The sequence below is a fragment of the Macaca thibetana genome, chromosome 19 (genome assembly GCF_024542745.1).
Source record: "Macaca thibetana thibetana isolate TM-01 chromosome 19, ASM2454274v1, whole genome shotgun sequence".
NCBI classification, from domain to species: Eukaryota; Metazoa; Chordata; class Mammalia; order Primates; family Cercopithecidae; genus Macaca; species Macaca thibetana.
The window spans coordinates 49,625,380-49,647,688 of record NC_065596.1 but is presented as its reverse complement, the minus strand read 5'-3'; the positions used below and the strand labels follow the sequence as shown (position 1 = coordinate 49,647,688).

The following is a 22,309-nucleotide window of genomic DNA, read 5'->3' as shown; positions in this document are numbered from 1 at the left end:
AACAAACAAAACCCTAAATATTGACAATGTCATCTGTGGATTCTACCCAGGAAATAACCCACATTAAAATGATGGCTTGTGAGGGTCGGCAGGAGTATAGTGTATTTCATCCAAAAATATAACAAATGTATAATCCAATTATAATAGCAATTATGGCAGAAGCTGTTGGTGACTGACAAGGAATTATAAAAGAGTCAAATTTACACAGGCTTTTCAAAAGATCATAACCCTGCTATTGAAGGTGGGAGTCTTCTAGACACTAAAAAGGTGGAGAGAAATCTCCATGTGGAGGCCCAGATTAAACATCTCCCATCAAAGTGGAACTCGTCAAATATCCTAAGACACCTAAGGCCGTCCCCAGGCTCCCTGACAATAAAAGGTAACCAGAACACGAGAGAAATGACTCTGAGAGTACCTTTCACATTGAAGCTGTGCAGTAGGAAATTTATAATTTGGCATCTGGTTCATCCATTCATTTCTCATTGGTGTGGTTCATGTGTGCTTGTAAAGGTCAACCTTCTGCCCTTCGAATGTCCTCTCTTCCTCTCCCACAGGGAACACCCACATGTGGATCCTTGTTTAAAGGAGAAAGTCCTAGTCCTGAGCTTTTAGCGGGGTGGATGTCATCAGGCCTGGGTTTGCATCCTGTTTTTTTCACCATGGGAAGTCATATGCGGCCTTAAGCATTCCTGCTCTTGGTCCAAGCTTCCTGCGTGGGAATACTGCGGTCCTCCTTTCAGACAGCTGTGAATGACAAAACGCTCGCTGGCTGCCGTCACACCCATTGTCCCGCGAGAGTGCCCTAGCTGGACCCCACTGCACTCAAGGCGGTGCCTGCTCAGTTGCCCCTCCCACAGGCAGGCGCCGGTGTAGGTGCCAACCAAACGCCCAGGTTCACCCAGCGCCGGACGCTCGCCCTCAAGCCCCGCGAGGCCGCCGGGGGTGCTGGGGTCCCTGCAGGGCAGGGCCACCTGCCGAGGAGCCCCAGCCGCGCCAGAATCGTATCCGGGTAACCGCGCGCCATGAACAGCTCCCTGCGGCCGGGCCCCAGCCGCTGGCGGCGGGCGGCCAGCATCGTGCTGGCGGCAGCCTGGACGCGCCCGGAGACTGCCACCCCGCCGTCGCGCCCGCCGCCCGCCGAGGGCTTCCGGCTGCTGCTGCTGCAGCGCTCCCCGCACCAAGGCTTCATGCCGGGCGCGCACGTCTTCCCGGGCGGAGTGCTGGACGCAGCCGACCGCTCGGCGGACTGGCTGGGCCTCTTCGCGCCGCACCATGGGCCGCCAGGCTTTGGCCTGGGCCCAGCGCCATTCAGCCGGGCCGCTTTCCCGTCGCTACCCCACACCGGTGACAGCAACGCCGACAACACTGGGGCGCTGCCTGAGGACGTAGCCTTCCGCATCTGCGCCGTGCGCGAGGCCTTCGAGGAGGCGGGTGTGCTGCTGCTGCGGCCCAGGAGTTCCCCGCCTGGCCCAGCACCAGGGCCCGGCCTCGCCCTAGAGCCGCCCCCGGGCCTGGCAGCCTGGCGCGCCCGCGTGCGCCGGGACCCGCGCCACTTCCTGCGGCTGTGCGCCCACCTCGACTGCACGCCCGACATCTGGGCGCTGCACAACTGGAGTGCATGGCTCACCCCTTTCTCGCGCAGCGCCACTCGCCGCTTCGACACGGCCTTCTTCCTGTGCTGCTTGCGCGAGCCACCGCCTGTCTACCCCGACTTGGCGGAGGTGGTGGGCTACCAGGTAGGGCCTGCTCATGGCCTTGCTGGGGACCGCAGGGATGTGAGAGGGAGGACCCCTCCTGGTGGCCCAGGCCTCCCAGGGACACTTGCATAGGCGGAGCCCAGAGAGAGTAGCCAGGAACGCTTGGAGGGCAGGAAACCCTCACACCTGCAGACTAAAGCCATGCTCTTGGTGAAGCTCCGCTTTCCTAGGCTTTGGGGTCTCAAAGCCTCCAGCCTGTCTCTCCACGTGGTTCCTCCAGCGGAGAACCCCTGTCCTAAGCACTTGTACATGTGTAGAAGTAGTTTATCTCCACAGCCCTTTAATTTGGTTTTCTTCGAGAACAAACTTAGTATGATTTCAGTCTTCCTATTTTTATTTATTTTTGGTACAGATGGGGGTCTTGTCTCTCTGTGTTGCACACCCAGGCTGGTCTCCAGCTCCTGGTGTGTCCAGAATTGGTTGCTTCCTGTGGGTTCTTGGTCTCGCTGACTCTAAGAATAAAGCCGCGGACCCTCACAGTGAGTGTTACAGTTCTTAAAGATGGTGTGTCTAGAGTTTGGTCCTTCAGAGGTTCAGATGTGTCTGGAGTTTCTTCCTTCTAGGGGGTTCATGGTCTTGCTGACTTCAGGAGTGAAGCCACAGACCTTCGAAGTGAGTGTTACAGCTCTTAAAGGTGGTGTACCTGGAGTTGTTTGTTCCTCCTGGTGGGTTCGTGGTCTTGCTGACTTTAGGAGTGAAGCTGCAGACCTTTGCGGTCAGTGTTACAGCTCATAAAGTTAGTGCGGACCCAAGGAGTGAGCAGCAGCAAGATTTATTGGAAAAAGCAAAAGAACAAAGCTCCCACAGCATTGAAGGGGACCCCAGTGGTTGACTGCTGCTGGCTGGGATGGGGGGGTGGGGCAGGGGCGCCAGCTTTTATTCCCTTATTTGACCCCGCCCACGTCCTGCTGATTGATCCATTTTATAGAGCACTGATTGGTCCGCTTTTACAGAGTGCTGATTGGTGCATTTACAAACCTTTAGCTAGACAGGGCGCTGATTGGTGTGTTTTTACATAGTGCTGATTGGTGCATTTACAAACCTTTAGCTAGACATAGAGCACTAATTGGTCCGTTTTTACAGAGTGCTGATTGGTGCATTTGCAAACCTCTAGCTAGACAGAAAAGTTCTCCAAGTCCCCACTCAACCCAGGAAGTTCAGCTGGCTTTACCTCTCAATCCCCCTCTAAACAGGACACCCCAGCTGCTGTTGGGAATTGGGCGATGACTGCTCTAGCTACTTCCTGCTGGATAGGGGCAAAGAAAGTGCCCTGCAGTTGTAGTGTCCTCCAGAGGGGAACTCTCTAGGCCAGTGAAAGGGCCAGCAGGTCGGTCCAGGGGTCCTTGGTAGAAGTTGTTAGTTGAGCTCATTTGGGGTTCTGTTTATAAGACCATCTGTAGCTTGATGGCCTCTATTCTAGAGGAAACAAATTTGACAAGGAGGTTAAAAATACAGGTCCTGAAGGCGAGTAATAGTAAGATGGCTGTCACAGGACCTAGAAAGGGGAGAAGCCATGTTGCCCAACTCCAGAGGTTGGTATAAGAGTTTGAAAGGCATTGTCTGATTTCAGAAGCCTTTTCCTGTAAATGCTGGGCGGCACCTCGCACTATCCCTGACTTGTTAGTGTAAAAGCAACACTCTTCCCCTAAAAAGGCGCCAAGTCCTCCTTTCTCAGCAGTGAGGAGGTCTAGGCCTTGGGGGGTTTTGGAGAGTCACTGCTGCCAGAGTCTATGTGGGATTGCAGTTACTATCCTTACTGGACAGATTTTGTTATTTCTTGCAAATTGTCTGAGAAATCCTTTGAGCGTGTGTGGTAGTAGGATAATGAAGTAGATAAACTGGCTATTCTGGTTCCTGTAGCAGTGGCCATTTCTAACCCTATATACATGGGGTATTAGTTGTATGGCCCTGCGCTGAAGGACTTGAGCTTTGAGGGGCACTGATAGGGTCTGATTTCCATAAGATTAGAAGTTAGGATAATATATGTTACACTGTTAACTTTTAGCAAACTTTACTTTTGTTGAAAACCTTGTTAAGTTTGGGATTTCAAGTATTATTTGCTCTTAATAAGACCTCGTTCAGTCCATATTAACTTAAAATTGGTATAGATGGCTCCTTTCTGATTCTGTAAGTACTTTAAGGTTTGGCTAAGTGCAGACAGCTGGCATGTTTGAGCAGACCAATTGTTAGGCAATTTTCCTAACTCTGCTTCTGTAAGAGTTTCCTGATCACTTACTGAATACCCATTGTGTCTTTTTCCTTAATCGCCTGGGAGGAAACATCTATCATCCTGTCCTGAAGGGAGTTCCTCCTACGTCTGGTCAGACCTTCAGATTTAGATCCCCTGTTAGGAAACCTGCTGGGTTAAGGATTTTTGATAGGAAGGCTACAGGTTGTCAGTGGCCTCAGTGCTTTCAGGCTATGCCCTTGTTTACACTGACAACAAGGTGATATTGGAGTGTTATAGGGTTACAGAGAAGACCTTCAATTATCAATAATAGGTTTTATATTTTTACCTTTTTTTTTTTGGAGACAAAGTCTTGCCAGTCACCCAGGCTGGAGTGCAGTGGCACAGTCTAGGCTCACTGCAACTTCTGCCTCCTGGGTTCAAGCAATTCTCCTGCCTCAGCCTCCCAAGTAGCTGGAATTACAGGCGCACACCACCACCCCCAGCTAATTTTTGTATTTTTAGTAGAGATGGGGTTTCACCATGTTGGCCAAGTTGATCTCGAACTCCTGACCTCGTGATCCATCAGCCTTGGCCTCCCAAAATGCTGGCATTACAGGTGTGAATTATAGGTTTTAAATTTACCCTGGCTTTTAAAGGAATAGGGTACACTGTTATTTCTTTACTACTTCTCTTTCTCTCTGACTCCTTTGTCTCTTCCTCTCTTTCCTTCTGTCTTTGACTTTGTCTCTCTCTTTCTCTCTGCTGCTCTCTTCCTGCCTCTGCCAGCTGCTTATGCTGCTGTTCTCCCCTCTCCTTCCCCTTTTGGATGGCTTCGGCAGTGTAAGACTGCCACCTCCTTGGGTTTTTGCACTGAGTGCAATAACTCCATGATTTCCTCGTGGTATTTAATGGAGGTTCCCCCAGAGGTTAGGAACTCCCTTTCTTTCCATATTGCAGCATGGCCATGTAGGATTAGATAAGCATACTTGCTATCTGTATACACATTTATCCTTTTTCCCTTTCCCAGTTCTAAGGCTCAGTTAAGTGCCACTAGTTCTGCTAACTGGGCGCTGGTCCCTGGGGGGAAGAGGCTTACTTTTTTTTTTTTTTTTTTTTTTTTTTTTTGAGACGGAGTCTCACGCTGTTGCCCAGGCTGGAGTGCAGTGGCGCGATCTCGGCTCACTGCAAGCTCCGCCTCCTGGGTTCACGCCATTCTCCTGTCTCAGCCTCCTGAGTAGCTAGGACTACAGGCGCCCGCCACCGCGCCCGGCTAATTTTTTGTATTTTTAGTAGAGACGGGGTTTCACTGTGGTCTCGATCTCCTGACCTTGTGATCCGCCCGCCTCGGCCTCCCAAAGTGCAGGCTTACTTTCAAGTACGGTTACATCACTAACTGTGGCATAACCTGCCCTTTGTATCCCATTTTCCACAGAGGAACTTCCATCGGTATATAGGCTAAGGTCTGGATTAGCTAAGGGGACTTCTAAGAGATCCTCTTGGGCGGCATAAGTCTGGACTACAGCCTGTTGGCAGCCATGCTCGACCAGCTCCCCATCCTCTGGGAGCAAAGCGGCAGGGCTGAGGGCCTCACACATATGCACTTGAAGCACCAGTCCCTCAAGGAGTAGTGCCTGGTATCTAAGCAGGCGGTTGTCTGATACCCATAAACTTCCTTTGGCACCTAGTGTGCCATTTACATCATGAGTAGTCCAGACAGCGAGATCCTTTCCTTGTATTATTGTGATAGTCTCTGACACTAAGACATCCACTGCCACAGCTACCTGTAAACAGTGACGCTAGCCTTTTGCTACTATATCAGTTTCCTTACTTAGGTATGCCACTGGCTGTGGGGTTGTCCCACGAGTCTGAGTAAGGACCCCAAGAGCTATTCCTGCTCTCTCTGTGACGTTTAAAGAAAAGTTTCGTCCTGTGGGAAGGCTTAAGGCTGGAGCTTGAGTTTGTTCCTTCCAATGCCCAGATTTCAGGGTTGATTCCCTGCTCAGGCAGGGGACAAGTGGTTAACTTGTTCCCCATATTCATGTAGATAATAGCTGCAGCTTCGGCTAATATATCCCTCCCTAATAAGGGTGTGGGACTTTCAGGCATAATAAGAAAGGCATGTGAAAAGAGCAAAGTCTCCCAGTTACAACTGAGGAGGTGGGAGAAATACCTGGTTACAGGCTGTCCCAGGATTCTTCGGATGGTAACAGACCTTGAGGACAGTCATCCAGGACAGGAGATTAACACTGAGAAGGCCCTGCCAGTGTCCAGGAGGAAGTCAATTTCCTGGCCCTCAATGGTTATACATAGCCAGGGCTCAGTGAGAGTGATGACATCAGCTGGTGCTTGCCCCAGGCACCCTCAGTCCTGTTGTTGCATCATCTGGTTGGTGGCTTCTGTCCCAGAGAACCTTTGTCCTCTGGGACAGTGTGCCTTCCAGTGATTGCCTCGGCATAGTGGACATGGGTGAGGGGGCAGCTTGTTTCTCATAGGACAATATTTTTTTAAAAAGTGTCCTTGTAAACCACACTGATAACAGGCCCTACCGGGTGATTGGCCTGCTCCATTTTCTGTCCTCTCTGAACCACCAAGGTTTGTTTTTCTGAGGGCCATGACTAAGGCTGTGGTCTTTCTCTGATCTCGCTTTTCCTTTTGGGCCTGTTCCTCTTGGTCCCTATTATAGAACACTGAGGTCGCCAGGTTTACTAATGCCTCCAGATTTTGTTCAGGGCCCAGGGCTCGCTTTTGGAGCTTTCTCCTGATATCTGTGGCTGATTGGGTAATAAACTTATCTTTTAGGATCAAATGACCGTCAAATGAGTTGAGTGACAGAGGAGTATATTTTCTTAATGCCTCCCCTAGCCGCTCGAGGAAGGCAGAAGGATTTTCTTCCTTTCCCTGTGTTATGGTGGACATCATTGAATAATTCATGGGCTTTTTCCTAATTCTCCTTAGTCCTTCTAGAACACAGGTCAACAGATGTTTATGACTCCAGTCCCCATGATCTGAGTCGAGGTCCCAGTGGGGATCCATACTGGGGTCGGCTTGCTGACTGGTAGGGAATTTATCCCTTTCTTTGGCTGTCATTCTATCGTTTATTTGACTAAGATACCAGGTATCTCCAAACTCTTGGGCTGCAGCTAAAGCCACATTCTTTTCATTAAAGGCCAGGGTTTGATCTAACAATAGCATGATGTCTCTCCAAGTGAGATCAAAGGTTTGCCCTGGACCCTGTAGGACATCTATGTACCTATCAGGATCATCCAAAAGCTTCCCAAGGTCTGCCTTGATCTGCTTTAAATCAGAGAGGGAGAAGGGGACATGTACCCGAGTTTGGACCAAGTTCCCCTTCCCCTACAGCTTGAAGGGCACATAACCGATGGCCTGGGGGTTTTTGTGGTCCTTGGGAGATTTCTTTGCTTGTTTCCTTCTGGGCAGAGGGTATTAGAGGAGGCTTATCATTAATAGGAAGGGTAGCTATAGGGAGGATAGGATATGGGCGTAAGCTGAGAGATCCTCCTGTGGGATGTAAATTGCAAGCTTTGCATAGTGGTGTATTCTTCAGTGAAAAGAAAGCCTGGACATAGGGTATTTCACTCCATTTGCCTTCCCTCTTACAGAAAAGGTCAAGCTGCAGGATAGTATTGTTATACTTCCCTCAGGTGGCCATTTTTCCCCAGCAGAGAGAGAATACTGGGGCCAGGCCATAGTGCAGAAAAAAATGAGGCACCTCTTTTTCAGGGTTTGTGGGTCAAATTGGTACCAATGGCTTAGGATGCATTTCAAGGGTGAGCCTGTTGGTGCCTGAGTGTTTCCCATCTGAAAGGCAAAACCACCCAAGATTTTGGTTTGTTTGTTTCTCCCCTGCCCAAGAACCCACAACGGTCCCTGGACCCTGCTGATTGGACTAGTTGCGCTCACCGACGCAGCAGCAGAAACACTAGTTCTCCTCCTAGACCACAAGGAGGACCGAGGGAGGTCGGATTTAGTGGCCCTTACCGACGCATTCTCGAAAACCTGCACCCTTGCCTGTCCTCCTAGACCACAAAGCGAGAAAAATCGGATTTAGTGGCCCTTACCAACGCATTATCAAAAACCTGTTAGAGTCCTAAGCATTCTCCTGTTAGTATTGGGACTTTACCCCTGTCCTATAAAGATATTATGCTCCAAAAACGAAGTGGAGGGCCATACCCTGAGGGAGGGAAGGGATCTCCAGAGTTGGAAGAGTGACGCCTTTTGTCCCCACTTAGAATAGGAAGGATACAATTTCTGAGGCTCCCTATATTCTAGCTTCAGGAATAGCTTTTGTTAGGCCTTTTTGTCTGAGGAGGGATCCTAAAATTCCAGATAGTCACCCCCTACGACGGGGCTTTGGGCAAAAATTATGTCTTTCTGATTGGTGAGCCCGGGTGTCTAAAGAAGGCAACAGAGTCCTGAAGTTTATACTAAAAATCATTCTTAAAGGAGAAACTAGAAAATCACCAGAGACAGGGAGTGGTTTTAGAAGAGGGACTAGCCTCAGAGAAGAGAGGCAGGAGGAAGTTTGTCTGACAGGCGTTGAGACCCAGGAGGCAAGGGTCAGGATAGATAGGAGAGATGGGCGAGTCTCGCTTAGGCGACATGACTTTGAGAGTTCCACTCATGACTGCAGGGTCAACCAACTTGTTGTCGGGACCCCGGAGCTGAATGGCTTTCCTCTCTGTCGACCCTCGGCTCAGCGCAGAAGTACAGGAAAAGTAGAAGTTAGTTCCAGGCAAACCAACCCTCCCAACTCCGAGTTGGGGGTTGTTAGAGAACGCTTTCCCAGAAAGCCTGACACCTGTGTCTTTAGTCCAGTGGCCGCACTAGTCACTTTTAACTGGCCAACAGGTGCCCGGTATTTAGCCCCCGAATTCTAAGGAAAAATAGGACAGAATAGCAAGTGAACGGGATCCAATGGTACTCACCGCTTGGCCATAGGTGATAGTCCCTTTGTGGTTGCCAAAATGTGTCCAGAATTGGTTCCTTCCAGTGGGTTCTTAGTCTCGCTGACTTCAAGAATGAAGCCGCGAACCTTTGCGGTGAGTGTTACAGCTCTTAAAGACGGTGTGTCCGGAGTTTGTTCATTCAGATGTTCAGATACGTCCGGAGTTTCTTCCTTCCAGTGGGTTCGTGGTCTCGCTGACTTCAGGAGAGAAGCTGCAGACCTTTGCGGGCAGTGTTACAGCTCATAAAGGTAGTGCAGACCCAAAGAGTGAGCAGCAGCAAGATTTATTGCAAAGAGCAAAAAAAAACAAACCTTCCAGGGCATGGAAGGGGAGCAGAACAGGTTGCCCTTTGCTGGCAGGGGTGGTCACCCTTTTTCCTCCTATTTGGCCCCGCCCTTATCCTGCTGATTGGTCCATTTTACAGAGCACTGATTGGTCCATTTTACAGAGCGCTGATTGGTCCATTTTACAGAGTGCTGATTGGTCCATTTTTGTAGAGTGCTGATTGGTGTGTTTACAAACCTTTAGCTAGACACAGAGCGCTGATTGGTGCATTTTTACAGAGTACAGATTGGTGCATTTACAAACCTTTAGCTAGACACAGAGCACTGATTGGTGCATTTTTACAGAGTGCTGATTGGTGCATTTGCAAACCTTTAGCTAGACACAGCGCTGACTGGTGCGCTTACAAACCATTAGCTAGACACAGAGCACTGATTGGTGCGTTTTTACAGAGTGCTGATTGGTGCTTTTACAAACCTTTAGCTAGACACAGAGCACTGATTGGTGCATTTTTACAGAGTGCCAATTGGTGCATTTACAAACCTTTAGCTAAACAGAAAAGTTCTCCAAGTCTCCACTCAACCCAGGAAGTCCAGCTGGCTTCATTTCTGGGCTCAAGTGATTCTCCAGTCTCAGCTTCCCAGGTAGCTGGGCCCATAGGCACGTGCAACCATGCTTGGCTAATTGTTTTATTATTTGTAGAGACTAGCTCTTGCTATGTTGCTTAGGCAGGTCTTGAACTCCTGGCCTCAAACGACCATCTGGCTTCAGCCTCCCAAATTCTTGGGGATTATTGGCATAAGCTACTGTGCCTGGCCAGTTTCAATCTTTTAAAATTTATTGACCAATACAGTGACTGACACCTGTAATCTCAGCATTTTGGGAGAACAAGGCCAGAGGATTGATTGAGCTCAAGAACTCAAGACCTGCCTGGACTGTAACATACTAAGACCTCATATCTACCAAAAAAATTAAAAATTAGCTGGGCATGGTGGTACATGCCTGTGGTTCCCATTACTGAGGGAGCTGAGGTGGGTGGGAGGATCACTTGAGCCTGGGAGGTTGAGGCTGTAGTAAGCCATGATCACACCACTGCACTTCAGCCTGGACAACAGAGACCCTGTCTCAAAAAAAAAAATTATTGAGATTTGTTATAAGGCCATGAATATGGTCTGTTTTGGTGAATGTTCCCTTTGCACTTGAGAAAATACGTATTCTGCTGTTTGTTGGTATTTTTGTAAAAATGTCAAATTAGGTTGAGTTATTCATAGCATCTTGCAGGTTTTTTTTTTTTTTTTTTTTTTTTGAAACGGAGTCTTGCTCTGTCACCCAGGCTGGAGTGCAGTGGCCTGATCTCGGCTCACTGAAACCTCCGCCTCCCGGGTTCAAGTGATTCTCCTGCCTCAGTCTCCTGAGCAGCTGGGATTACAGGTGCCTACCACCATGCCTAGCTAATTTTTGTATTTTTAGTAGAGACAGGGGTTTCACTGGGTTGGTCAGGCTGGTCGCGAACTCCTGACCTCAGGTGATCCACCTGCCTGGGCCTCCCGAAGTGCTAGTATTACAGGCGTGAGCCACTGTGCCTGGCCAGTCTTGCAGGTCTTCTATATCATTTCCTTGTTTCATCAGGTGCTGAGAGAGGAATGCAGAAATCTTCAACTAATAATCGTGGAGTTGTCTTTTTCACCTTTTAGTTCTATCAGATTTGGCTTCATGTATTTTGAAGCTCCCATGGAAGATACTGACTGTATCCACATTTAAGACTTCTAAAAGTTCATGGTTTAACTCTTTAATGATTATGAAATATCCTTCTTTATTCCTGGTTATAATCTTTATTCTGAAATCTGAAATTTACTCTGTTTGATATTAATATAGCCACTCTGACTTTCTTTTGATTCATGTTAGTATATTTTCCATCCTTTTAAGCTATCTATGTCTTTATTATTTAAAGTGTGTTTCTGACTGGATGCAGTGGCTTACACCTATAATCCCAACACTTTGGGAGGCCAAGGACGGCTGATCACCTGAGTTCAGGAGTTTGAGACCAGCCCAGCAACATAGCGAAACCCTGTCTATACTAAAAATACAAAAATTATCCGGGTGTGCAGGGGTCTGTCCCACAGACCCTGACCCAACGATGGATGAATAACGTGCACTGATACAGATATTCTGCTTTACCATTCTGGCTGAGCATTAGGCCTACTTACAGACTCCCAGGAGAGTGCTGTAAACAGTTGCGACCTCAACCTTGACCAGCCATTTATTCAGTAAAGATTAATTGACAAAGGCTTGAGTCAACACCAACACCACTAGAGGGTAATTGACCTTGTGGCCACCCCAAATAGGAAGCAATTAAGCATCTGTGGTAGATCAAAGGTTAGTCTTAGGACCACATGAGTAAACAAGCTAGTTAGATAAACTCCCCACATTCCTTTGTATCTACTTAATTAATTAATTTTTTTGAGACAGAGTTTCGCTCTGCTGCCCAGGCTGGAGTGCAGTGGCACAATCTTGGCTCACTGTAAGCTCCGTCTCCCAGGTTCACACCATTCTTCTGCCTCAGCCTCCGGAGTAGCTGGGACTACAGGCGCCTGCCACCACGCCTGGCTAATTTGTGTGTGTGTGTGTGTGTGTATTTTTAGTAGAGATGGGGTTTCACCATGTTAGCCAGGATGCTCTCGATCTCCTGACCTTGTGATCCACCCGCCTTGGCTTCCCAAAGTGTTGGAATTACAGGCGTGAGCCACCACACCTGGCCTACTTTAATTTATTTAACTAACGGTAAATGGACTAGGCTGCCTTCAGCCAGATCTGTTACTGAAGTTATGCAAACTCTCAGGCCTTCCAGGAGGGTTTCTGGCTAGTATAACTAAATTTTTTCCCACCAGCCTGACTGAACCCTCATACAGGTAGAGACAGGAGAATTGCTTGAACTCAGGAGGCAGAGGTAGCCGTGGGCCAAGATCATGCCACTGCACTCCAGCCTGGGTGACAGAGTGAGACTCCATCTCTAAAAAAAGAGAAAAAAGTATGTTTCTTGTAGGCAGCATGTAGTCTTGTTTTTTATCTGATATAAAAACTTCTGCTTTTTAGTTGGAGTGTTTATTTATATTTGTTATTGTCAACAAGGTTAGATTCAAATCTACCATCTTACTACTCATTTTTTCCCCATCTATTTGTACTGTTTTTCTTATGACCATTTTATTTCCATTATTAACTTACTATGTCTCTTTGTAGTTGCTCTAAAATTTGCAATATACATTTTTCATTTCATTTATAGAGTTAGAACCTTGCAATAGTATACTTGTTTTTTCTCTCCTATCCTTTATGCTATTGTTGTCATACATTTGACTTTTATTATAAACTCTACAATACACTCTGATTATTTTTGCTTTAGACCATCAATCTTTTTTTTTTTTTTTTTTTTTTTTTTTTTTTTTTTTTTAAGACAGGGTTCACTCTTTTCACCCAGGCTGGAATGCAATGGCATGATCTTGGCTCATTGCACCCTTCACCTCCCGGGTTCAAGCTATTCTCCTGCTTCAGCCTCCCTTGTAGCTGGGATTACAGGCATATGCCACCACGCCCAGCTAATTTTGTATTTTTAGTAGAAACGGGGTTTCTCCATGTTGGTCAGGCTGGTCTCGAACTCCTGACCTCAGGTCATCCGCCCACCTCGGCCTCTCAAAGTACTGAGATTACAGGCATCAGCCACCCTGCCTAGCCTAGACCATAGTCTTAATGAGAAAAAATGTCTTATGTTTACCTGCATATTTACCTTTGTTTTTTGAGACAGAGTTTCGTTCTTGTTCCCCAGGCAGCAGTGCAATGGTGCCATCTCGGCTCACCACAACCTCTGCCTCCTGGGTTCAAGTGATTCTCCTGCCTCAGCCTCCCAAGTATCTGGGATTACAAGCATGCGCCCACCATGACTGGCTAATTTGTGTTTTTAGTAGAGACGGGATTTCTCCATGTTGGTCAGGCTGGTCTTGAACTCCTGACCTCAGGTGATCCACCTGCCTCAGCCTCCCAAAATGCTGGGATCGCAGGCGTGGGCCACTGTGCCCAGCCTATTTTTTTTTTTTTTTGAGACAGAGTCTTACTGTGTCACCCAGGCTGGAGTGCAGTGGCACGATCTTGGCTCACCACAACCTCCGCCTCTCTGGTTCAAGCGATTCTCCTGCCTCAGCCCCCTGAGTAGCTGGGATTACATGCACCCACCACCACACCCAGCTACTTTTTGCATTTTTAGTAGAGACGAGGATTCACCATGTTGGCCAGGCTGGTCTCGAACTCCTGACCTCAGGTGATCCACCCAGCTGGGCCTCCCAAAGTGCTGAGATCACAGGCGTGAGCCACCATGCCCAGCCACGTATTTACTATTTTTAGCACTCTTTATTCCTTTGTGTAGCTCTAAATCTATCTCTGGTATCCTTCTGCCTAAAGAAGTTTCTCTAATATTTCTTGTAGCATAGATCCTATGACAATGAGTCCTCTAACTTTTGCTTGCTTGAAAATAACTATTTTGCCTTTGTTTTTGAAAGATACTTTGGCTAGGTATAAAATTCTAGGTTGATAGGTTTTTTTCTTTATGTACCTAAAAATATTGCTCCCTTGTTTGCTAGTTTGCATAAATTTCTTATGAGAGGCCTGTTACCACTCTTGCAGGTAATTGTTTTTTTTTTTGAGACAGTTTTGCTCTGCCGCCCAGGATGGAGTGCAATGGTGCGATCTTGGCTCACTGCAACCTCCGCCTCCCAGATTCAAGCAATTCTTCTGCCTCAGCCTCCTGAATAGCTGGGATTACAGGCATGTGCCACCACGCCCAGCTAATTTTTGTATTTTTAGTAGAGATGGGGTTTCACAATGTTGATCAGGCTGGTCTCGAACTCCTGATCTCATGATCCGCCTGCCTCAGCCTCCCAAAATACTGGAATTACAGGCGTGAGCCACCATGCCTAGTCTCTTGCAGGTAATATTTTTTATTTCTTTCATCATGTTGATGTTTTCCTTTGTATCTTTAAACCAGTGGAACATACTTACAGCATTGTTTTTAATGCCCTTTTCTGCTAACTTAATCATTGCTATAATTTCTGGATCTGTTTTTGTTGACTTATTTTTTTTCTAGTTTTGGATAATGTTTTCTCACTTCATCATGTCTTGCAGTTTTTATTGAATGTTGGATATTGTGACTTTATGTTGTTGAGTGCTGGATCTTGTCGTATTCCTTTAAAGAGCACTGGACTTTGGGCCAGGCATGGTGGTTCACGCCTGTAATCCCAGCACTTTGGGAGGCCGAGGCGGGTGGATCACCTGAGGTCAGGAGTTCTAGACCAGCCTGGCCAACATAGTGAAACCCCGTCTCAAGTAAAAATACAAAAATTAGCTGGGTGTGGTGGCAGGTGCCTGTAATCCCAGCTACTTGGGGGGCCAAGGCAGAAGAATTGCTTGAACCTGGGAGGCAGAGGTTGAAGTGAGCTGAGATCGTGCCATTGCACTCCAGCCTGGGGGACAAGAGCAAGACTTCGTCAAAAAAAATATATATATATTGGACCTTGGCTGGTCTAGGAAAAAAAAAAAAGAGAGAGAGTATTGGACATTTCTTTTTTTTTTTTTTTTTTTTTTTTTTTTTGAGACGGAGTCTCGCTCTGCCGCCCAGGCTGGAGTGCAGTGGCCGGATCTCAGCTCACTGCAAGCTCCGCCTCCCGGGTTCACGCCATTCTCCTGCCTCAGCCTCCCGAGTAGCTGGGATTACAGGCGCCCGCCACCTCGCCCGGCTAGTTTTTTTTTTGTATTTTTTAGTAGAGATGGGGTTTCACCGTGTCAGCCAGGATGGTCTCGATCTCCTGACCTCGTGATCCGCCTGTCTCGGCCTCCCAAAGTGCTGGGATTACAGGCTTGAGCCACCGCGCCCGGCCTCGAGTATTGGACATTTCTTAGCAAGCAGTTAAGTGATTGCAAATTACCTTAATTGTCTTGAGGTTTAATTTTAACTGATTTTAAATGATGTTAGCATGGGACTATAGTAGCTTTTATTCTAGAGCTGATTTAGCTGCACTGTTTTTTTTTTTTTTTTTTGAGACATATTCTCACTCTGCCACCCAGGCTGGAGTGCAGTGGCGTGATCTTGGCTCACTGCAACCTCCACCTCCCTGGTTCAAGTGATTCTTGTGCCTCAACCTCCCAAGTAATTGGGATTGCAGGCACGTGCCACCATGCCTGGCTAATTTTTATATTTTTAGTAGAGTCGGGGTTTCACCATGTTGGCCAGGCTGGTCTTGAACTCCGGACCTCAGGTGATCCGCCCACCTCTGCCTCCCAAAGTGCTGGGATTACAGGCGTGAGTCACTGCACCTGGCCATTAGCTGCACTTCTAAATGTGTGACCCTTATAAGGTCTACTTGAGTGCTGCTTATGTTCAACATGATCGCTCCACTGTGATTGGAAGGAATTCCAATAATCCTTGGCCCCAGGTGAGCTCTGGGAGTTTAATCTTAAAGCTCTCAGGTAATTGTTCTTTCTTCAGAAATCATTCTCTCCTTGTGTATACAGTGGTCAGTAAAGTAAAATACTAATCATAGGAAAAAAAAAAAGAGGCATCATTCTTTCCTGGTCTCACGTGGTTTCACCTTATGCATACATGGATAAGTGTTGAGTGAAGATTCAAGTGCACCCTACACAGATTTCTAGAGCTCTACTCTGGAGGTCTTTCCTCTCAGGTACAGCTTTACCCTTGGTTTCTCTTTCCATGGTTTGAGTTACCCTCAATCAACCAAGGTCTGAAAATATTAAGATATTTGGAGACAGAGAAAGACCACATTCACTAACTTTTATTACAGGAATTGCTATCATTGTTCTAGTTTATTATAAGTTATTGTTGGCTGAGCACGGTGGATCATACCTGTATTCCCAACCCCTTGGGGGACCAAGACGGGCAGATCACCTGAGGTCGGGAGTTCGAGACCAGCCTGACCAACAGGAAGAAACCCCATCTCTACTAAAAATACAAAATTAGCTGAGCGTGGTAGCACATGCCTGTCATCCCAGCTACTCGGGAGGCTGAGACAGGAGAATCGCTTGAACCCGGGAGGCGGAGTTTGCCGTGAGCAGAGATCGTGCCATTGCGCTCCAGCCTGGGTAACAAAAGCGAGACTCCATCTCAAAATAATAATAATAAGTTATTGTTAATGTCTTACTGGGCCTAATTCATCAATTAAACTTTATCATAGGTGTGTATGTGTAGGAAGAGCATAGTTTGTATAAGGCTTAGCACTTCCTTAATTTCATGCATCCCCTAGGGATCTGGGAAAGTATCCCTCTTGCATAAGCGGAGACTACTGTATGCTGCTTCCCAAATTCTGCTGTGTGGACTTCCCAAAATCCAAGCTGTGTCTCAAGTCAGTGAAAATCCCAGGCTCTGATTAGTCTCTTGTTCCCTGGGTCACAGCCCGGGAATTCCCTTTAAACAGTAACCCTGGCCATGGTAGGACTCACCTCCCGTTGTAGCCTCCCAGGTGGCTGGGATTACAGGCGTGAGCCACTGCACTCAGCAGGAAAGCATTGCATTTTGTACACTGCTTTACTAGTAAGAAGTAATCAGTTACGTGATAAGGTATTGTAACCTGTGGTCTGGACTCACCTGAACAGGTTGGATCAAGTGGGTGGATGCCTGCCATTTAACCCTTTGTCTTCATCGTTATCACTGAACTCATACGGTTGCCTTGGAAATCACATAGAGAGATTGGGTGGTCCTTTGAGGCCCAGAGCTCTGTTTTTTAAATGCCGTTTTGGCCAACTGCAGAATGATTAGCGGACTCACTGAACTCATAGAATTGCTGGACGCCATAGCAGGGCCCTGGGAATGTGAAGGCTTCACAGGCTTCGCCGTCAACGTTTAAGCATGTACGAGCTTGCAAACCTTTGACCTACAGCCATCTGAAGCAGAAAGCAATTCCAAATCCTTTGGGGGTAAGAATCAGTTTATCCTAGGTGTATAAGTGGATATTTAGTAAACCAACTAAAGAACAACCGTATGGCCGGGCACGGTGGCTCGCACCTGTAATCCCAGCACTTTGGGAGGCTGAGGTGAGTGGATCACAAAGTCAGGATTTCAAGACCAGCCTGGACAAGATGGTGAAATGCCATCTCTACTAAAGATACAAACATGAGCCAGGATGGTGGCGGGTGCCTGTAGTCTCAGCTACTCGGGAGGCTCAGGCAGAGAATTGCTTGAACCCGGGAAGTAGAGGTTGCAGTGAGCCGAGATTGCGCTACTGCACTCCAGCCTGGGCGACAGAGCGAGACTCGGTCAAAAAAAAAACATCAGACCTGTAATCCTAGCACTTTGGGAGGCCGAGGTGGGTGGATCATGAGGTCAGGAGATCAAGACCATCCTGGCTAACACGGTGAAACCCTGTCTCTACTGAAAATACAAAAAATTAGTCGGGCGTGGTGGCGGGTGCCTGTAGTCCCAGCTACTCGGGAGGCTGAGGCAGGAGAATGGCATGAACCGAGGAGGTGGAGGTTGCAGTGAGCTGAGATCATCGCACCACTGCACTGTAGCCTCGGTGACAGAGTGAGACTCCGTCTCAAAAAAAAAAAAAAACCTTTGAGGTTATTCCGTATCCATTGAATCAGCTCCTTTTATCTCAATGTCTATGGAAAGAAGGCTCAGGAAGGACAGCAGGTTGTAGAATGAAGCCACTGAAGTTTACTGGGCAAACACTGCCTGGCTGAAACCCTACCAAGTTACTACTCTCTCGACTGTAGGCTGAGTCATGCCGGGTGACTTCCTGAAAGCTGCTGTTGCTCCTGAAGCTTCACCACTGTTGTACCATGTGGCACACATCACCACATCACAAAGCATTTTGGTTGCTCAAGTCCCCATACGGCCTAGGAGAGCTTTGTGGTGTTCATCATTATATCCTCAGGATCTAGCCAAGTACCCATTTCCTGGAGGAATGAACAGGCACCAAATTCTCAATCTACTGTGATGAGTTTACCCTTTGGAGTCTTTCTTCTTTCAGCAGGGACCAGAACCACCTTACCCTCTCTGCATCTCCCACCTCTTAGGCTGAACAGCTCTCCCAGGTCAAGCCTCGGCGGTCTGCCCTGGTTTATTTACTAGTTCTGAGGATCAGTGTCCCAGTAAGCAACCTCTTAAGAGGATCAACCCAGCTTTCTTCACTGAATCTTTTCATGTTGTCTTGGAGGGATCTCACAGCGTGCATTAATGAATTCATTTTACACATTCAATTCTACCTTAGGTACAGATGTGACTATCTCAAGTCTCACATTATCTAGGGCGTAAACCTTAGGAAACCCTGCTTTTGTCTTTCACAGTGGTCATCTCCATCGGAGACAACTGAAAGTTTCTTATCAAAAGAAATTTGGTTGGCACCCCCACAGTTCTACGAAGTGAGAAGACTTGCAAACTTTGCCTCTTTCTCTGACTTGCACAAATTTTGTTTGGGTCGTGCATTAGAAGGACTGGAAAGGTGGCTGCCTATCATCTTGTTAACTGCTGATGGGATGGTCCATCTTTTACCAGGTAAGCCAGTGAAGCATCAGTGCTTTGGTTAGTATTCACATTCAGTGCCCTGGGCTGCATGGCAGTATTGCCCAACATAGAGACAGGAATTACAGTCTGTGTTTTGTAGTCTACAGGTATTAGCTAAGTAAGATCAAAGCCTATAAAATATCCATATTATTATAACCAGAAATTCTGCGTAATATCATATACATACACATACATTTATATTAATATATTTCCTAGACATTGACAAAGGTCTTTCTCATGTCATTTCTCACTTTTTCTTTTTTTTGAAACAGAGTCTCCCTCTGTCACCCAGACTGGAGTGCAGTGGCACGATCTTGACTCACTGCAACCTCTGCCTCCCAGGTTCAAGCGATTCTCTGCCTCAGCCTCCCGAGTAGCTGGGATTACAGGTGCCCGCCACCAAGCCCAGCTAATTTTTGTATTTTTTTTTTTAGTAGAGATGGGGTTTCACCATCTTGGCCAGGCTGGTCTTGAACTCCTGACCTTGTGATCCACCCACCTTGGCCTCCCAAAGTGCTGGGATTATAGTCATGAGCCACCGCGCCTGGCCGATTTCTCAGGTTTTTGCATTTTAAGTTTGAATTACAAGAACTCTTAAGTTGTCATCTAATTTGAATTAGGGAGCTTTTTTTTTGTTGTTTTTTGTTTTTTTCGAGACAGTTTTGCTCTTGTCACCCAGGCTGGAGTGCAATCTGGGCTCACTGCAACCTTTGCTTCCTGGTTTCAAGCAATACTCCTGCCTCAGCCTCCTGAGTAGCTGGAATTACAGGCGTGTGCCACCACGCCTGGCCAATTTTTTTGTATTATTAATAGAGACAGGGTTTCACCATGTTGGCCAGGCTGGTCTTGAACTCCTTACCTCAGGTGATCCACCTGCTTCAACCTTCCTAAATTCTGGGATTATAGGCTTGAGCACTGCACCCAGCCAAGTTTGTTTTTTTTCAATTGAATGTAATTTCAATTGAAACTTTGAATTATGAAATTATGAATAAAATAAAAATGTTAACTCTATCTCAACTGAAAATATACAAAAAAAACCAAATCAGCCAGGTGTGGTTGCACACGCCTGTAATCCCAGCTCCTCAGGAGGCTGAGGCAGGAGAATTGCTTAAACCCATGAGATGGAGGTTGCAGTGAGCCAAGATTGTGCCACTGCACTCCAACCTGGGCAACAGAGCAAGACTCTCTGTCAAAAAAGAAAAAAAAAATGGCTAGGCGTGGTGGCTCATGCCTGTAATCTCAGCACTTTAGGAGGCCAAAGCAGGTGGATCACCTGAGGTCGGGAGTTCGAGACCAGCCTGACCAACACAGAGAAACCCCGTTTCTACTAATAATACAAAATTAGCTGGACGTGGTGGCACATGCCTGTAATCCCAGCTACTTGGGAGGCTGAGGCAGGAGAATCGCTTGAACCCGGGAGGCGGAGGTGGCAGTGAGGTGAGATTGCGCCATTGCACTCCAGCCTGGGCAACAAGAGCGAAACTGTGTCTCAAAAAAAAAGATTTGTTACTCAACCTACAGGGGGGAAATTTAGCAGTTTTTTTGTTTGTTTGTTTGTTTGAGACAGAGTCTCACTCTGTTGCCCAGACTGGAGTGCAGTCGCCCAGGCTGGAGTGCAGTGGCGTGATCTCGGCTCACTGCAAGCTCCGCCTGCCAGGTTCACACCATTCTCCTGCCCCCGCCTCCCGAGTAAATGGGACTACAGGTGCCCGCCGCCACGCCCAGCTAATTTTTTGTATTTTTTAGTAGAGACAGGGTTTCACTGTGTTAGCCAGGATGGTCTTGATCTCCTGACCTCATGATCCACCTGCCTCGGCCTCCCAAAGCGCTAGGATTACAGGCGTGAGCCACCGCATCTGACCAGTTTAGCAGTTTTGATGTAATTTTTCTAAATTAACCCAAAGATGTTAAGAACAGCCCACTTTGAAACACCAAACGTATATGGATATCAAGGCCAATCTTAGTATTGAATAGAATAAAGAGAGTCATAAACTAGTAAAACAATTACAGTTCACAGTGGAAACATACCAGTCATAGATGTTTATGAGCCCAAAGAAAACTCTTGACTGGGGCGTTGTGAGGGGATATTAAAAACACAAGAAAGAGGACAGGTGCAGTAGTTCAGGCCTGTAATCCCAGCACGTTGGGAGGCTGAGGTGGGTGAATAATTTGAGATCAGGAATTTGAGACCAGCCTGGTAAATACGGCGAAACCTGTCTCTACTAACAATACAAAGGATTAGCCAGGCATGGTGGCAGGCACCTGGAATCCCAGCTACTTGGGAGGCCGAGGCATGAGAATAGCTTGAGCCCAGGAGGTGGAGCCGAGATCGCGCCACTGCACGCTAGCCTGGGCAACAGAGTGAGACTCCATCTCAAAAAAAAAAAAACAAAAAAAGACCAAAAAAACACAATAAAGAAATTGAGGTAAGCTCATAGAATTAGATTAGTTAACAATTATCTCAGTTCAAACATATTAAACAGATCAAAATAAATAATGATTTAACAACTATCTCAGTTCCAGACATATTAAATAGATGAAAATAAATACTGATTTGTATGTCCCTAATATATCAGAGTGATTTATAAAATAATACTCGATGGAATTAAATTTTTATCCCTTCTGCCATGGTGAAAAATAATATTGTATTTAAAAATAAAATCAAATTTTATCCTTTTTCAGGTGATGAGCTATATTTAGAAGATTCAGACTTTTTGGAAAATCTTATGTCTACTGAAAAAAAGACTGAGGAAATCATGAAAGAAGGCAAGCAATTTCACCGGATAGTGATACACAATCGCCACCTTTATGATATCCATGTGACTGTTCAGTCAAAGCATAAGCACGTTTATCCTAAGAACTCTGTAGTAAGTAAGAGCCATTTGTAGGGTGCTCAAGCCTGTTGGTAAAATGGCCTACTTGAAGTCCTCATGAATAATGAGGGTTGAATTTCATTTGCTTGAAACTTAAGGAAGTTTGTGCCTATAAAAGTTACTGCAATTCAGTATTTCTTTTTTCTTTTCTATTTTTTTTTTTTTTCTGAGACAGAGTCTTGCTCTGTCACCTAGGCTGGAGTGCAGTGGCATAATCTCGGCTCACTGCAAGCTCTGCCTCACGGATTCATGCCATTCTCCTGCCTTAGCCTCCCGAGTAGCTGGGACTACAGATGCCCACCACCATGCCTGGCTAATTTTTTTGTATTTTTAGTAGAGATGGGATTTCACCGTGTTAGCCAGGATGGTCTTGATCTCCTGACCTCGTGATCTGCCCACCTTGGCCTCTCAAAGTGCTGGGATTACAGGCGTGAGCTACCACACCCGGACTTTTTTTTTTTTTTTTTTTGAGACAGAGTCTTACTCTTGCCCAGAACCCAGGCTGGAGTACAGTGGCCCAATCTTGGCTCACTGCAGCCTCTGCCTCCCAGGTTCCAGCGATTCTCATGCCTTAGCCTCCTGAGTAGCTGGGACTACAGGCGTGCGCCACCATGTCCCACTAAATTTTGTATTTTTAGTAGAAACAGGGTTTCACCATGTTGGCCAGGCTGGTCTCGAACTCCTGACCTCAGGTGATCCGC

At 46.9% G+C, this 22,309-nt stretch overlaps 1 protein-coding gene across 1 annotated transcript; it reads left to right on the top strand.

Moving 5' to 3' along the window:
- The first annotated feature begins 440 nt into the window (after positions 1-440).
- NUDT19 (nudix hydrolase 19) lies at positions 441-22,071 on the top strand. The gene is made up of 3 exons (XM_050771990.1): positions 441-1,736; positions 18,519-18,726; positions 21,418-22,071. The coding sequence occupies exons 1-3, from the start codon at positions 1,023-1,025 to the stop codon at positions 21,621-21,623; spliced, it is 1,128 nt and encodes a 375-aa protein (XP_050627947.1). The 5' UTR covers positions 441-1,022; the 3' UTR covers positions 21,624-22,071.
- Positions 22,072-22,309: the final 238 nt, after the last annotated feature.

Excerpts from the sequence above, each read along its gene's own strand:
- NUDT19 (XM_050771990.1), top strand. The coding sequence starts at position 1,023 with ATGAACAGCTCCCTGCGGCCGGGCCCCAGCCGCTGGCGGCGGGCGGCC. Across the intron at positions 1,737-18,518 it reads CGGAGGTGGTGGGCTACCAG|TGGTCATCTCCATCGGAGAC; the intron begins GTAGGGCCTGCT and ends TGTCTTTCACAG. Across the intron at positions 18,727-21,417 it reads GATGGTCCATCTTTTACCAG|GTGATGAGCTATATTTAGAA; the intron begins GTAAGCCAGTGA and ends ATCCTTTTTCAG.